Source organism: Perca fluviatilis, chromosome 23, assembly GCF_010015445.1.
Source record: "Perca fluviatilis chromosome 23, GENO_Pfluv_1.0, whole genome shotgun sequence".
Taxonomy (NCBI): domain Eukaryota; kingdom Metazoa; phylum Chordata; class Actinopteri; order Perciformes; family Percidae; genus Perca; species Perca fluviatilis.
This window is the reverse complement of record NC_053134.1, coordinates 12,520,681-12,536,119: the sequence shown is the minus strand read 5'-3', so window position 1 is coordinate 12,536,119 and position 15,439 is coordinate 12,520,681. Positions and strand designations below refer to the sequence as shown.

Genomic DNA, 15,439 nt, shown 5'->3' with positions numbered 1-15,439 from the left:
TGTGTTCCAAAAGTGAAACAAATGTCCTTATCCCCACTCTCCTGCCCTTGTCCCTTTTTTGTTTCTCATCTTTGCCCTCCCTTTCTACTCTCTTTGGCTCCCTCTACAGGCTGCTGCTGGAACTGCTGGAGCTTTTGTTTGATAAGTTCAAGGCAGTGGCCCAGGCTCACAGCGTGGTGTTGACCCACCTGCATCAGATCGCAGTGCAGTGCCCGGGCGGGGCCCACAACGAGGGCATCAAACTCTACGAGCAGGCCGACGTCTCTGCCAAGATCCAGACAGTGCTGCAGGTCAGATATGAGCAACAGCAATAGAAGAGTGCTTCAGTATATTTTTAGTATTACATATCAAATAAAGATGAAGCTTTAAACAGAATAAGCTATACAGATTACTGTATATAGGAATCAAATATTACTTATCTGTGTGGGAATATTGGATAACAAAGTCATGTCTAGTAGATTATAATAGATGTATATTTCTGTGAGGAAATACATGTAGAATCTAGAAATCAAGCCTACTTTAATGTATGGCAATATTGTTCTCTTTTAGTGCATTTGACATTGCTGCTTTTAGTATAGAGCCAAATTGTAGCACTGCACCTTGTTTGTTTGGCCCTCCCTTGCTGGCATACCCCCAGGATTTAGTTTTTCATCCACTGCCATGGAGATTTGTTCATCCTCGATTTATTTTCAACCCAGCACTTAAACACTGATTCAATTCACCTTCTCTAATAGTAAATTAATCAGTAGAAAACTGTCAGTGATGTGATGAATGGCATTCAATCTGTCAGTAAGAAGAAGCAAGAGGAAAAGACAGGGGAAGCTTGATTGCTTGGATTAATTATTTCTTTAATTGGCGTGTATTTATGCTTGGTTCTTACTCCCTGCTCCTGTTTGATTGGCTGAGGGGATGAGCAGCTGTTGAGCTGACCTATGGTAAATCTTGGAGGAAAATCTGTGGCAGTAGTTGCTCTCAAAGGTGTGTTTGTGTGTGTGTCTGTCTGTGTGTGTGTGTGTGTGTGTGTGTGTGTGTTCTCAGGAAAACAGCATTTTCCGTCTTTCTGAAGCATTTCTCATGTGTATAACCACTTTTTAACTAGCTTGAATTTATTAAAGAGGATGAGGTGCTTCTTCCTGGATTTGAACAGGCCTTTCTCACCCATCAATAACTTAGATGTACTGTATATAAATATAAAAGGTCCCTCTGGCAAAGTGAAGCAGAATTTGCTTCCTGCTGTACTTTCTCAGAGGTCTGAACTGAATGCTGTGATTGTTGCCATGGTAATCGATGGCAAGATCAGAACACAGACCAGTGTTTTAACTGATCATAAAACTGTAAATGAATAAATAAAATGACAGGATGCTGTAGCCTAGTGAAATTGAAAGTCCATCTATTTCTAACTCGTGCACTACGGCTCGTCTGCTTCCAATAACTTTTTCCAGCTGGCATGCATGCATTCATAAATACAGGAGTGTTTAGGCATGTGTGTTTCCGAGGATGTGATTGTGCATAGGCATGTAGATCTGCTGTACCAGCGCAGTTATAAAAGGCATTAAGCCATTCCCAGGCATGCGATCACTGCCAACACCCAGTTGCCAGGGGCTTCACTATCCCCTGTCTCGATGTGAGATAATGAAATCTCTTGATTAGAATACTCATTACGTGAAATGAGGTTTTCTTATTCACTCACTCGTGTTATTATTTCCTGACCGATTGTATCAATATGAAAGCCCCTCGTCCATCCCTCCCTCCCTCTTGCCATTACTCTCATCTCTTGCTTGTTCTTTCGCCTTTCTCTCCCACTCTCCATTTCCATTTCCCTTGCTCCTTCTTTCTTCAGCATCATTCCTGCTGCCGCTGTATTACGGTCTTACAGTTTCCCAATACCTTGTGCATACCCCTCTTGCTCCTTGTAATTTCCTTCTTCATCTCATTATCTTGCTTTCTTTTTCTCTCACAACTCCCACACTCCCTTTCACCCCCTTCGTTTAGCCCACTCTGAGAGTCACATATCAGTACTGAGAGAATTTAAATTCCTTCAGCTCCAACGGTGGCTCTGTTAAATCTTATAGTATACCGAGTAAGTTATTCTCTCACGTCGTAAGACCCTAAAAATGGCAGGAACCTACACAACATTGGTCAAAATGTGCTTATAATCTTTATTAGTCCCTAATAATATCTTCAGTTCAACAATAACTACTGTAACATAACTTCACTATTGCATGCAAAATATGCAATTTAAAAGTGATACTTTTAAAATTGGTACGAAGGCTTGAACAGAAGCAGACATGATCTTTTTTCCCTGTACAGTTAAATCATTTTAGTCCCTGTCTGTCTCACACTTCTTCTTCACATCTGTGACATGTACAGAAACCTCTTGGTAGGTGTTTTTTCCTCACTTTGAGAGGCGGAGATACCAGGTTGACATTTTCACATGACATACCAGCAGACAGATGCAAAAGCCGACAGAAACACAGGGTGCACCCAGTTACAAGGCCACTGTATGACTGAGGCCCAGTAGGCTTAGAATGGGGAGTAGGTAAACAAGCTTTTGAAAGTCAAGATTCATGTAATGGTTCTTATCCCTGTTCAAAAACCCGGAGAGCTTCTGCTGTTAATTCCAATGGGGAAGTATTGATTTATAGCATAGAAGACTGGATGATAATCAGTGGTATTGATGCTGGAAGGAGTGTTTTAAGGCCACTTCACAAATTTCCAAGTGGTTTTCTGTGGAATGTGTGTGAGTATATCTATTGATTATTCACACTGCTATTGAATTTACATTTCTAAGTGTACACCACTGCCTGCCTTTGCGGCTCTCTACCTCTATCCATGATTGCCTTTTCCATCAGAAACTATCTTGTTTTTCAAAGCAGTCCGTTGTAAAGAAATCAAAGTGACTGGAATTTGTGCGTATCCATAAATGATTAATATGCTTCTCTTTTCTCTTACAAAAATACAGTATAGAAGCATCTGGCAGTCTGTCAGCCTGGCAAGTTTAATGTAATGTAAATGTTTGTCAAAACAACATTAGGTGCCAAGCAAGAAAATCCACAAGTTTCCTTTGAATCATTAACGAGATGGAAGTCACAATACCTTATCAGGTAATTGGGTAACATAGTTCATAAAAGATCACAGTTTATAAACCTCTCCATGAATTCTTCATTAAGACCACCCAGTAAGAGTGTTATTTAATGTATATTATATTTGCCACAGAGTGTCTCTGGCTACTGACATTGATCACCCTTTGACCTTGTCGGCCTTTTGGTTTGAGGCGTGCCAGTTTGTTAATTAGCTCGGCATTTGCGCATTCTGCAAGGATGTGTGGCTGGCTGACTGCTTGCCATGTCCGTTGTCTGCTGTGAGTGTGTGACCGGAGTGCAAATCACACTTTTAATGAGTGGCTTCCTCTCTGCAAACAAGGAACTTTGAGCCTGCATTCGAAAATATGTATAGATGCTGACTGTCTGCCTTGTGAAATAACTGATTTCTAGATCATAGAAACTTCACAAGAGAACTCCGAACATGAGCATATTAACATTTTCTACTGTAGCCAGAGATACGAAAGGGTGCAACAGGGGCTGAGCTTTTTTTGATGTGGGCTCCAAATGAGAGTTAAATTTTAAAAAAGCAAACTTTGATCAAATTGACGTTCAGGTACCTGTCTGCTTTAGAATATGCTTGTTGGCACGAACCGGTAAAGTCCTCTCTCTTTCTCTCTCTAAACATACTTCTTAAATTAATCATTTCATTGCCATAGATTAACCAAGACAAAGGAGGGGTGTTATGTTTGTGCAAATATATATATATATATATATATATATATATATATATATATATATGTATATATATGTATATGTGTGTATGCGGTGCCTTCTCTCAGCTCATCAACACAGTGAAAACGAGGCAAATTGAACTGCCAGAGAGCAGCTAGAAGACAATGATCTCTTTTAATTAGATATGAAGCACAGACATGGCTACGTTGTTCTCGCCCAACATTTTAATAATGTGTCACATTTATTCTGCTCTCCAAAGTGCTGTCATATTTACGTATCGCTGAAGCGCAGTGAAGTCTACCATCACCACGGTAAAGTCTACTCTCTCAGATCCACGCACACCAACCCCCTTCCCACCCATATTCACTACATCAATATCACTCGAGACTTAATCAACTGCTCATGGATGTTTTTGCAATAATTTTCATGACTTGTTGATTGTTATGACTCAGTGGTGCAAAAGGTTACACAATATTATGTCCTGTACAGTAAACACTGTTGTGGCTTAAATTTTAAATAGTGGGCTCGCCAGGTACGGTTTTGTGAGAGAATTCAGTGCTCTGTTACCATCAGTATTCTCACACACAAGGTGCTGTTTTGATGGCAAATAAGTAAAAACAAAGTGTTAAATATGCCACTTAAAACCATGCTTTACTTTATTTACAGTATTTACAATTAAAACAATTTGGTAGAAGGCTATTCACTACAGTCTCAGAGAGAAACAACACAGAGAAAACTGACTTTTAACTTAAAGGTGCACTATGAGTAGGGTTGCGTACCGAACCCTGTACTTTTACCGGTATTGGTTCATGTAAAATCAAACTGTTCCAAATTTCGGGACCTGAGAGTAAGCGCAAGCTTATCTGCCCTCTCTGCATGTTGACAGAGAGCAGAGGTCCGACACGCGCGCGCAGAGGTGCGGCCGGAGCAAACTACGTGGGCTCTGCAGTTTTTTTGAAGTCACAGAGAGTCCGCTGTAGCCGATAAAACGGTTTCAAGTGTGGTTACAGTTTTTCAAAACTTCACGCAGACACCTTTCACTGTGATATGATATTAATGGCGAGCCGAAAGCAGTCGCGGTGCTGTTGACATTACACTTCCTCTAAGACGAGCAGGCACAACGGTGGTTTCTGTGCCCTGCGGACTGACTGACAGGCTGAGGTTGTAAGGCAAGGCAACTTTATTTCTACAGCACCTTTCAGCAACAAGGCAATTCAAAGTGCTTTACATGAAAGATTAAAGGGCAATTAAAAACGGTCACGATGAAAATGAAACAGGCTAAAATATAATAATATACTATACAAGAATAAAAGTTACAGTGAGTAAGAAATTAATAATTATTCAATTTAATAGGTTGTAGGGACGGGTTTGGGAGGAGAGAGGGAGGGGTTTTATTTTTGTTTAATTTCTGTCAGTGTAAAATATTCTAAATAAATAACATAATGTTCTAAGTAAATAGGTTTGGAATTATTTTTACAACTGAAATAATTTTTTTGTAATTACAGAGGGAAAGTACCGAAAAAAAGTACTGTTGGGTACTGGGAACCGAATTTCAGGTACCGGTATTGGGTCTAGTATCGGTTCAGATGCGAAAGGTACCCAACCCTAACTATGAGTTCCTGCATGGTTTCAGTGCAATTTCATTTTTTTCTCAAATCTTGGCATCTCTCCTTGATCCGCTAGCTGCCTGCCCCCTGAATACACTGTGAAAAAGCCCAGTCTCAGGAGACAACACAGGGGTCGTAAACGTCAAACAAACACCAGGGGTACAGGCTGTGTACCAAAATACAATAAACCACTCCAGCCAATCACCGACAAGATGGTTGGAGGAGTGGGTGGGGGTTAGTGACAGTTAGTCAGTTAGTCATGACAGTTACGGAAACATGGGGGGAGGGGCGAGCCTGCTCTGTTTTGTTTGGAATTTTCTTGGAACGTCAACAGAAGTGACAATGCAGGAACTCATAGTGCACCTTTTAAAGGACACCATAGTCCATTCATAATTTAAACAAATTATTATGGTGAACAGTTATTGTCAGTTGTCTGTATATATGTTTAATTGTTGTTGTCTTTTCTTTTGCTATTCAGTTAAGATATACAGTAGTCCTTTCAACATATTCACTGCTATTTTAAGTATCACAGAAATACAAATTAAAAGCACACATATTCTGAATGGACAGTATCTATAGAAACACCTTTCAACACTACAAACTATTCTATTGATAATTTTTCTTTTGTTTAAAACAAAAAATACACATACAGTATAAATGTTTTTTTTTTTTTTTTTTACATCAAAAAACACTGGGGACACAGCAAGGACACAGAGAAATGAAATGGGTTTCAGTGAACACGCAGGCACATCTTCTTTCCCTCTGTCAACAAGATAGCCTTCAAAAGATTGACTAGATGCGTTACACTCCAGGTGGAAACCCCCACTGGTTAGCTGTAGTTCAGTACTGTGGGAGCAGTTGTGGCTACAGCTTTGTCAGAACCTGTAAAGGTTATTGAAGTTTCTGGAACACAATCAATACAGGGTGTATAAAGAACACTTTCTTTGACGGCCAAGGACACTTTGGGCTTTAACTTCAGGCTAGCAGCATGGGATATCAGTCAGTAAAGGAGGTTTTGTGACAAGACAAGCCAAGGGATTTAATGGGAAAACAACCGATTTCAATAAATCCTTGAGAAAGGAACAGAGTGTTAAGATGATTCTCTTGGCTGCTTTAAAGATGACCTATTAGGAATGAGAGGGTCGAAACAAGGAAAGAGAAAATTAAGTGATATTTATTTATTCAATTTTAAGCAATGGACTGCTCATCCAGTGGCAAGCTCACCTGCATAGCTGTATGTGATGCTCTCTTATTTGTTGGGAGTTAGAGCCCTAATGGACAGAATGGAGGATGAGTATACACTTTCTCCCAGCACAAAGGGGACATTTGGGTTTGGAAGAAATAAATGGGAGTGCTGGTAATGAATTAAAAAGACAGACTTCGATAAAGCTTTTCTCCTTTTTTATTTTATAGAACGTAGTACTTAGCCCAGTGGACTGATTTAAGTTTGGGATGAGACCCAAGCCAGTCAAATGCCGAACGAGGTTGGTTTGTTGATAGAATTACTTTGAATAGTTGTGGTAGAAATGTCTTTGCCCGGGGAGCCCTTGAAAGAGATGTGAGTTTTACATGTACGCCCACTCGCACACATAGCACCCAAACACACACTTAAGTTGATGTGAACTCTTGAGCTTCGTCTTAGTATCTGGTGTGAAGAGCCATTTGCCTGGTGTCTCACGTCTGTACATAACCACCACTTTTTTCATCAACCGTTTCACAGATTCACCCATGCGTTTTTTTCTTCTTCAGGGAATCCATTTAAATTCAATTGTATTTATAGTATCAAATCATAACAAGAGTTATCTCAAGACATTTTACATATAGAGTAGGTCTATACCACATTATAATTTACAAAGACCCAACAATTCAAGTAATTCCCCCATTTAGTGCAACAGTGGCGAGTAGAAACCTTGGACAGACACAGGCTCTTGGTAGGCGGTGACTGACGGTGCCGGTTGGGGGTGTGATGAACGGTGGCAGTAATAGTCACAATAAAGGTAAATGGAACTATGACTAGAAATAGTAGTTGTAGTAGTTCATGGTGTAGTAGGGCACTGCAGGGCGTTACAGGGTGTAGCAGGGCATAGCAGGGCGCGGAGCAGGGCCACGGCGACAGCTGCAACCATGATTTAGGTGCCACCCTAATCCAAGGAAACCTGCTAGGCGAAAAAAACCTAAGGACTCCGGGGAATAAGCTCCCCAGAGCTAGGTTAGTAACAAGCATTTCTGGGACATGGATGCACACAGATGGAAAGAGAGAGGAGAGAGGAGCTCAGTGTGTTAAAGGAAGGAAGTCCCTTGGCAGTCTAAAACTATAACAGCATAATTACTCCTCGCCTGTTTCTCCATCAACTCTCTGTTAACTTGGAATGGAAGTTACAGTGGATGTTCACTGAACTAAGCATGGAGATTCTGTTTTGACTAACTTATCAAGATTCATCTAGACCTCAACTGTTTAAATAAAGAATGAAATGTCAAGAGACACTTTCATTTGTTTCCCTCTGGGACTACCATTTGTCTTCCTCCAATAGCAGAGCAAGTTATGTCAGACGTTATCAATGCTTCAGGCTTTTACTAAATTAGATATGGCTCCCATTTGGAACCGGGCTCTGGGGGCCATCACTTATTAATATTGTAGACCATTTAATTTGTTTATTTTGGTCACTTATTTTGCATTGATGTGATGCTCTAGGTGTAGTCACTGAGAGAATTACAGTTTTGCTTATGTCTTTCACTCTTATATCTCATATCTCATCTCTCATATATTTGAAACACAATTATCTCTATCGCTTTTGCCTTGTTTGTAATACAATTCCTATATATATTTTTTTTGTTTTGTGGTCTTTATTTCAGCCACTTCTTTGCCACTTTGTAAGTGTACCTCACTGATAAGCTGTGCGGTCAAACACAGGTGACAGTAATGGGATCTAGGTCTCTTTGTTGTATGAGTAATAGCAATTTTAATGAGATTTCATATGCTTGACCTGATGGGTTAGACTGAGGAGGAAGGAAGAAAGAGGAGACTGTCTTATTCACTGTATGGAGACAGTACATGCAGGTTATATGAATAGTTGTGAAAAGAATGGGCTGCTCCTTTGTTTTATTAGTCAATAGCAGACTCGCACAATCTTCCAGGAGGGATCATGTTTGTACACCCAGGCAAATAGGCCGTGGTGGTGGACTTGCCATTGTTTTTAGAAACAAGTTGACATGTCAGCTGGTAAGCATCCAGCCTTACTCGTCTTTTGAACTGCAAGTGTGCAGAGTCGGGCGGCTTAATCCTATTTATTTTTAATTTACAGACAACCAGGCCCAATAGGCAAATCTTTATCAGATTTTATAAAGCTGGACAAGGTACTAATGGTTGGGGACTTTAATCTTCATATCGAAGCAACATGTATCTGGCCCCACACATGCCTGTGGGCACACTTGTTTTTACACATGGTATAGATATTGGATCTGTTAGCCCTAAGGATTTATATATCAGTGACCACAAATGTATTTTATTTGACATTTGCTTTAAATTGGAGTCTCAGCCTTCTTGCCATATGAGACACTACCGTTTTATTAACAAGACTGCAGCTGTTAATTTCTCTATGGTATTCGACAGCAATGTTGTTTTAGATGATAAAAGCGTGGACACTGTAGTCCAATCATTTAACAACTATTGCTCTTCAGTGCTGGATAAAGTAGCTCCACTTAAGCTTCGTAAAACACCTTCCAAAAACCTATCTCATTGGATAAACGAAACTATCCGGAGTTTTAGGCGAAAATGTTATATGACTGAACAATTGTGGAAAGCCATAAAGCTAGTATACAAATTGCATCTCAGAGACCTCATTGGTACTCTTAATGTCTAGGTGAAGGCTGAGAGGTCCTCTTACTTTTCAAATCTAATCTTGTCCAGCAAGAAAAATCTTGTTTGAAACTATAAACCATATTGTTTGTGCTAGTACTCCTAACCCTCCAATTTTCTTTGGTTGGTGACTTGAAAATTATATTATATATATATATATATATTATATAATTTGCATCAACTATTTAGGAAAATCAGTGTAGAATGTCATTTGCATAATAATTTGGAACACAGTGTATAAAAACAAACTTGCCTAAGACACTTATGAAGGTAAATATGGTGCAAAACGTGAGAGCTTGTAGAATACGATGTGAGAACTTGCAGAACAAAAAATCTGAACGTGTATGTTAAAATTTGCACTTGTAAAACTAAAATTTGCACTTGTAAAAAATATTCACACACGTGATCTGAATTTGAAGTCACAAAAAGAAAAAAAACACGAGAGCTTGTAAAAAAAAAATCTGAACTTCTAAATTGAAATTTGCACTTGTAGAAATATTCACACACCTGTATTCTGAATGTGAAGTCGCAGAAAAAATATTCACAAATGTGTAGATTGATATTTGCATGAACATGAGCAGCTGCAAACTTGTAATGCAACATTTACTCGTGTACTTTTTTTTTTTTTAACTCAGGTTCATTTTCCATCACAACCACAATTCAGTGATTACAACCTCTCGAATCTGTCCCTGCAACTTCACATATGTTGCTCTCTCGCATCACAAAGTGGCGAATCTGCGCCTTGACTTTCGCAACACTTCTTGCAATACATTTGGTGCAAAACTAATTTGTACCTGTGGACTTAGGCTGTGGAGATCTGAGCCAACAGAACGGGGAAAGCAGATCGCCAGATGAGGGACAACTCTGTCCGGCTTATTTAGCTATGTAGAATGGAAGCCTGGTGGAATAGCAAGCTAGCGTTAGCTAACTAACCAACCAGCCTGCTTCTAAATAAATACCTTTTAATTATCTTAACACTTTTTAACAGTCAAACTGAAACACTGGCGGTGAGCTCCAGGTCCTGCAGCTGCAAGTGTTAGTGTAGGGTTTGTTATCGAGGCAGCTTTGTAGATTTGAGGTGACGTTAACAAAAAATGTACTTTTGCAACTTACTAGCTTTGAAACATGGTTTGCTGCTGGTTGGAGATAGATTGGTGAGACACAATTGTCACCAGAATTAGTTGGAGATCCTTAAGTAGAGGTGGGGAAACCAACCCTCTTTTTTTTACCTCCACTTAGAAGTGTTAAATCAGCAACAGCTGGTTATTTAACTTAGTCTCTAGTGTTCTCACTTTGTCTACTTTCATTTTCTCTTCCATTTTCTCTTTAGCATTCTGTTCAGTGTTCATTATCCACCTATAATCCTTTGCACTTTCTATTCTCCACAACTCCACCTTTATCTCTCCTTCCGTGTTACTTTCTGCCTCCCATCCCTCGCTTCCTCTATCTTTCTCTCTGTCCTAGCAGTCCAGTTAATTGCCTCCAAAGTTCACTCTGTCTCTGGGCTAATGCAATTTAAGTAGGGTCGGAGCCCCTTCATCAGCCCAGCGCTGGCATTTCATTAAGTCTACTTGGGCGTTAGCTTGCAAAGACTGGGGGTTTCGCTCCATCAGCTCATCATTAGTAATTAATACACTGATAGGATTAGCTGCAGCACGAGGCTAGTGGCAAGTGGAGCCCCTGGTGTTGCCAGTTGGAGAAGTTGCGTGTGTGATATGGCCTCCAGCGCTGCCTGTGATGTGGGGAAGTATGTTAGAGAGTAATTACATGTTTGATGGAAGACTGTGTATGTGTGTTGAAGTTGCATATTTACATGATCATTGTGACCAGATGTTGTGACATCAGACTCATTTAACTTTACATCACAGCTATTTAAAGTTATAAAAGTGCAGCTAAGCTATTAGATTTGACCTGTTGTTTGTACTAATCCATCAAAATCTCTGAATTTGCTTATCAATATGATTCAGTTTTTAAACCAAAAAAAGACTCCACAATAGACCCGCTTATCTGCATTCTTTTTTTTTTTATGGCTGTGCACTTAAATTAACATTGTTGCTGGCATCTGAAGGCTTTCCTGTGCATGACGGGGGGAGCTCTCCGCAGCGTTAATTACATCATTATGGTCGGGATGGATCTCCATCTGCTTGGCCATTACTCCTGTCCCATTCTGGGCTGACCCACACTGTGCCTCAGAATTAGACACACACAGGCTAAATGGCCCTGCTAAATTATGAAGCCATTAGATATGGAAGCCTATTTTAGAACATATGTATTCACACAGAGAGAGGAATGAAAAAAGGGCGCGAGAGAGAAAGAAGACGATGAACTGAGGTAGACGGATCAACCGAGGGAAAAATAGAAATGTGAGAAATGAGAGATGAAGGACTAAGAGATTTTGAAAAATGAAAGCCAATGAAAGCAAAAGAGGGAATGTGCAGATAGAATGATAGAGTAGAGGAAGTTAACTTTCTCTGTCTGGCCACAGTTTCATTGTGCCTGTCATCAGCTATTGTTAGAAGTTGATAAGATTTTTATGAAGCATGATAAGACGTTGATGAATTTTTACCATGCATCATGCAGACAGATCAGGGAAATGGTCGATGAAATGTTTTACGCAGGTCATCAAAAGGCCCCATGCATGTCACAGGTGTTTTTTTTTTTCTATCTCAAAGTTGGGATAGTCTTTTGTGTTGTATATGTATCTCTGCTGAAAAAAGCATTTTCTTAAATTTTTTTTTTACATTTAATGTGATATGAAAATAGAAGATTTATTCAGCCAAATATTCTTGGAACAACACAACAAAATGCAATGGCAACTATATGCTTGAATCACCAATGTGGCACAAGAACTGTGAAGAAATTGAAAACAGTGCAAAATAAAATTAAAGTGACCCGGGATATAGAGTTAGGTCAAAACATTTGAATCAACCACAGCATTGGAACCGTACTGAGTTTTTTATTTACAATTCCACACTGCAATGATCTTTTATCGTGACCGAGAGCAACTCTTGGTTTCTGCTATGTTTTGTAATGAGCTCTAAAAAGATCTGAAGGTAAATGTATGTAAATGTGGGTATTTTTCTTTTTACCTTTTACTCTAGAAGTACACCTTTTGTACAAAGGCCTTTTGATTAAATGAAGGTACTCATGAATAAGTTGATAAGTGAACAGAGCAGGCAAGTTGAGCGTACAGGAAATGATTGTGAGTGGGAGCTTTAAAGTTATTAATAAGGTACTCAATGTTACATTATCTAACAGGAAGCTTATGAATGTGATAAATTGAGGACTAACATTAAAGTAAGCAATCTCCTATAAAAAGGTGCTTCTTCTTTTTCTTCTTTTTAGCTTTTGACCTTGTGCTCTGTTGTTGTTGTTTAGGTTCTGCTTATGGAGTATCTGGACGTGAAGAACAGCCGCAGTGCCACAGAGCCATCGGCTCAACTCTCTTATGCCAGCACTGGCAGTGAGTTTGCTGCCTTTTTTGCGAAGAAAAAACCACAGCGTGCCAAGCAGTCGCTCTTCAAGTAAGCATCACACTTTCTTTGTGTTCGACCAAATACAACATAAAAAGAAAAGAATGAATTTGTATATAAGATATGTCCAAAATTGAAATATCTCAAACAACCAAGGATGTTAGGTTCCTTAAATTAAAGTGACTTGACTTTGGTTTGTTTAACATTGCCGTCCCGTGGCCATTGCTCATTGTCTTTATTTCTTTGTGTCCTGTTACTTTGTGTGTTGTACTGTTGTGTCGTGTGCCCACTTGTTGAACCTTTTGTGTGTTTTGTAGGTTTGAATCATCTTCCCATGCCATCAGCATGAGTGCATACTTGAGGGAGCAGAGGCGAGAACTCTACAGCAAGAGTGGAGAATTACAAGGTGAGGAGGGGGAAAGGAGGACAAAGTGAGAAATGGAGGGTAGACAAAGAGAGAGTGCAGTAGACTCCCCAACAGATGGATTGGAGCAGTGAAGTGAAGATGGGTGGAAAGATAGTGAAATGAAGGAAGGGAAAGAGAGATGACAATGTGTGAAAAGTATTGACAGAAGAGTGAAAAAATTGGGAATCTGACAGAGAAAGAAGAATAAATTGGATAGGGTTTGCGATGTGTGTTGGACAAAGCAGGAGAGAAAAGAGCAGCTGGAACACAGAGCGAAGGTTGAGGCCGGATGGAAGGTTGAAAAAGGGAGGCCTTAAAGCTTACTGAACAGACAGTAATAATGGGTAAGTGCAGATAGATACACGAGTAGAGGAATGGGTAGAGAGATTTTGAAGAGATCGTAAACAGGTGTGTGTCTAGCCTTGAGTGGCAACAGGATAGAAAAGGGAGGTTAGGGTGATTTGGTCATGTTTGGCTAAGATGGAGACAGGCAGGGGTGTGGAAGGACCCAGCCAGAGAGTGATAAGGGGGATTTGGGCAGATGAAGAGGTGGAATGAGAGCATGAGGGAGCAGAAAAACAAAAGGTGGAGATAGGGAAGGGCACGTTGCAGTTTTAGAAGTTACACTCAGGAAGAGAGAGGCAGACAACAGGATTGTGGAGAGGAAAACAGCGATGGAGATAGAGATTGACGAGAGACAGAGAGCAGGGTGACTTTGCAGAATCCGCCTGCAGGGAGAGGCCTTGAAAACCTCTCTTACACACACACACACACACACACACACACACACACACACACACACACACACACACACACACACACACACACACACACACACACACACACACACACACACACACACACAAATAGCACAGTGAGTGAGTTGCACAGCTAGACCCTGGAGAATCTAAGCTGTTCTACCACTCCTACTTTTTTCTGCTCTCGGTTTCTCTGCCTATGACCTTAAGGTTTTAATCAGCAGTGCCTGACTGTGCTGTTTGTCTGCTATCATTCTTTTTTTTTTTTTTTTTACACCAAGCTCCTCATTGACATTGTTTGGATAAACTAGAAAAGATAGGAGATGGAGCGACACAATACAGTAAAGTGATTTGAATCAGTAGAGACTACTCCATAACATGAGCAGAAATGATCATTTTGACAATATCTATGTTGCTAATTATGACTATTTAGGGTTTAGTTTAGTTTATTTGCACAACAATATAAAGTGCATACGGTAGATTTAAAAAAAATAAACCAGCAATTACAAGGTAGGGTGTACGGTAAACTACAGTGTACTATTAATTAATTAGGCTTCTCTTGGTTTTTAACTGAAAACAATAAGCAAAGGACTGATTTTGACTTACAACTCTAGAAGACATTTCAACACAGACTGCAGTTCTTTTTTTTTTTTTGACAAAAGAAATGTCACTTATATAGTAGCTAGTCTGTAAATGTATGCAAAATGTACTGCCTCAGCTCCCCGGCACAATAAGAACAGCAATGATTAACTGTGGATAAAGGAAAACCCCAAATGGTCTTCAAATAACGGCTCACTTTTTTTTTTCTTCTTCCATCTGTCGGCGCCTCAGAAAGAAAGGGGAAGAAATATTTTTTTTAACTGGCTGAATGCCTTGGAGCGTTTATAAGAAGATGAGATTTCTCTGGGCTTTCATTTCACCTGTCACAATGCGTAGCACCGGCCACAAGCTGAGGCTGGGGCCTGAATGGCTGCAAAGAGATTGAAGGAGTAAAAATTTAGAAAGTGAAATAAGTCGACTGTGATGGAGGGAGGGGAACGATGGATGGAGGCAAGTAGGGAGGTAGAGGAAGGTTAAAAGTCATTGTTTTCATCAGGGTCCAGCGCAGAAGCTATTAAGAGATTTCCGAAGGAAGAAATTAGAAAAAATATGTATTGAGACGGTGTGGAAAGGGACTTTTTCTCTCTTTTCAAATTAAACTTACTGTAGGGAAGGAGGGGAGGGAAAAAGAGTTAGAAACGAGAGATTGAGTTGATGAGTTCTTCTGGCTGTGGGATTACTCAATACTTAAAGCTTAGTCATGTGTGTCTCTTAGTCTCTCTACTTGGAGTTTCCTAAACTCTTTTTTTTTTTCTCTCAACGGTCTGCTTCAAGTCAATATAGTTATTAACTCAGATGCTCACCAACACAGCTTTGGAAATAAGTGTTTGATTACTTGTTTTAAATCCAGCTATGCACCGTTGAAAAAGGAAGAAAATGGTCCTACATTAAATAGAGTACAGAGAACTACAGATGCCACTGTGGTTTTTGCAGATGCATTTGCTATATATGCTGCATTTTGCA

At 39.8% G+C, this 15,439-nt stretch overlaps 1 protein-coding gene across 2 annotated transcripts in view; it reads left to right on the top strand.

Moving 5' to 3' along the window:
• The window catches only part of exoc4 (exocyst complex component 4), a 120,768-nt gene that overhangs the window by 18,544 nt on the left and 86,785 nt on the right, over positions 1-15,439 (top strand). For both annotated transcript variants that reach the window (XM_039791391.1, XM_039791392.1), the window contains exons 8-10: positions 110-290; positions 12,618-12,763; positions 13,030-13,118. In XM_039791391.1, the coding sequence (XP_039647325.1) occupies positions 110-290; positions 12,618-12,763; positions 13,030-13,118 (416 nt within the window). The remainder of the gene's footprint in view (positions 1-109; positions 291-12,617; positions 12,764-13,029; positions 13,119-15,439) is intronic.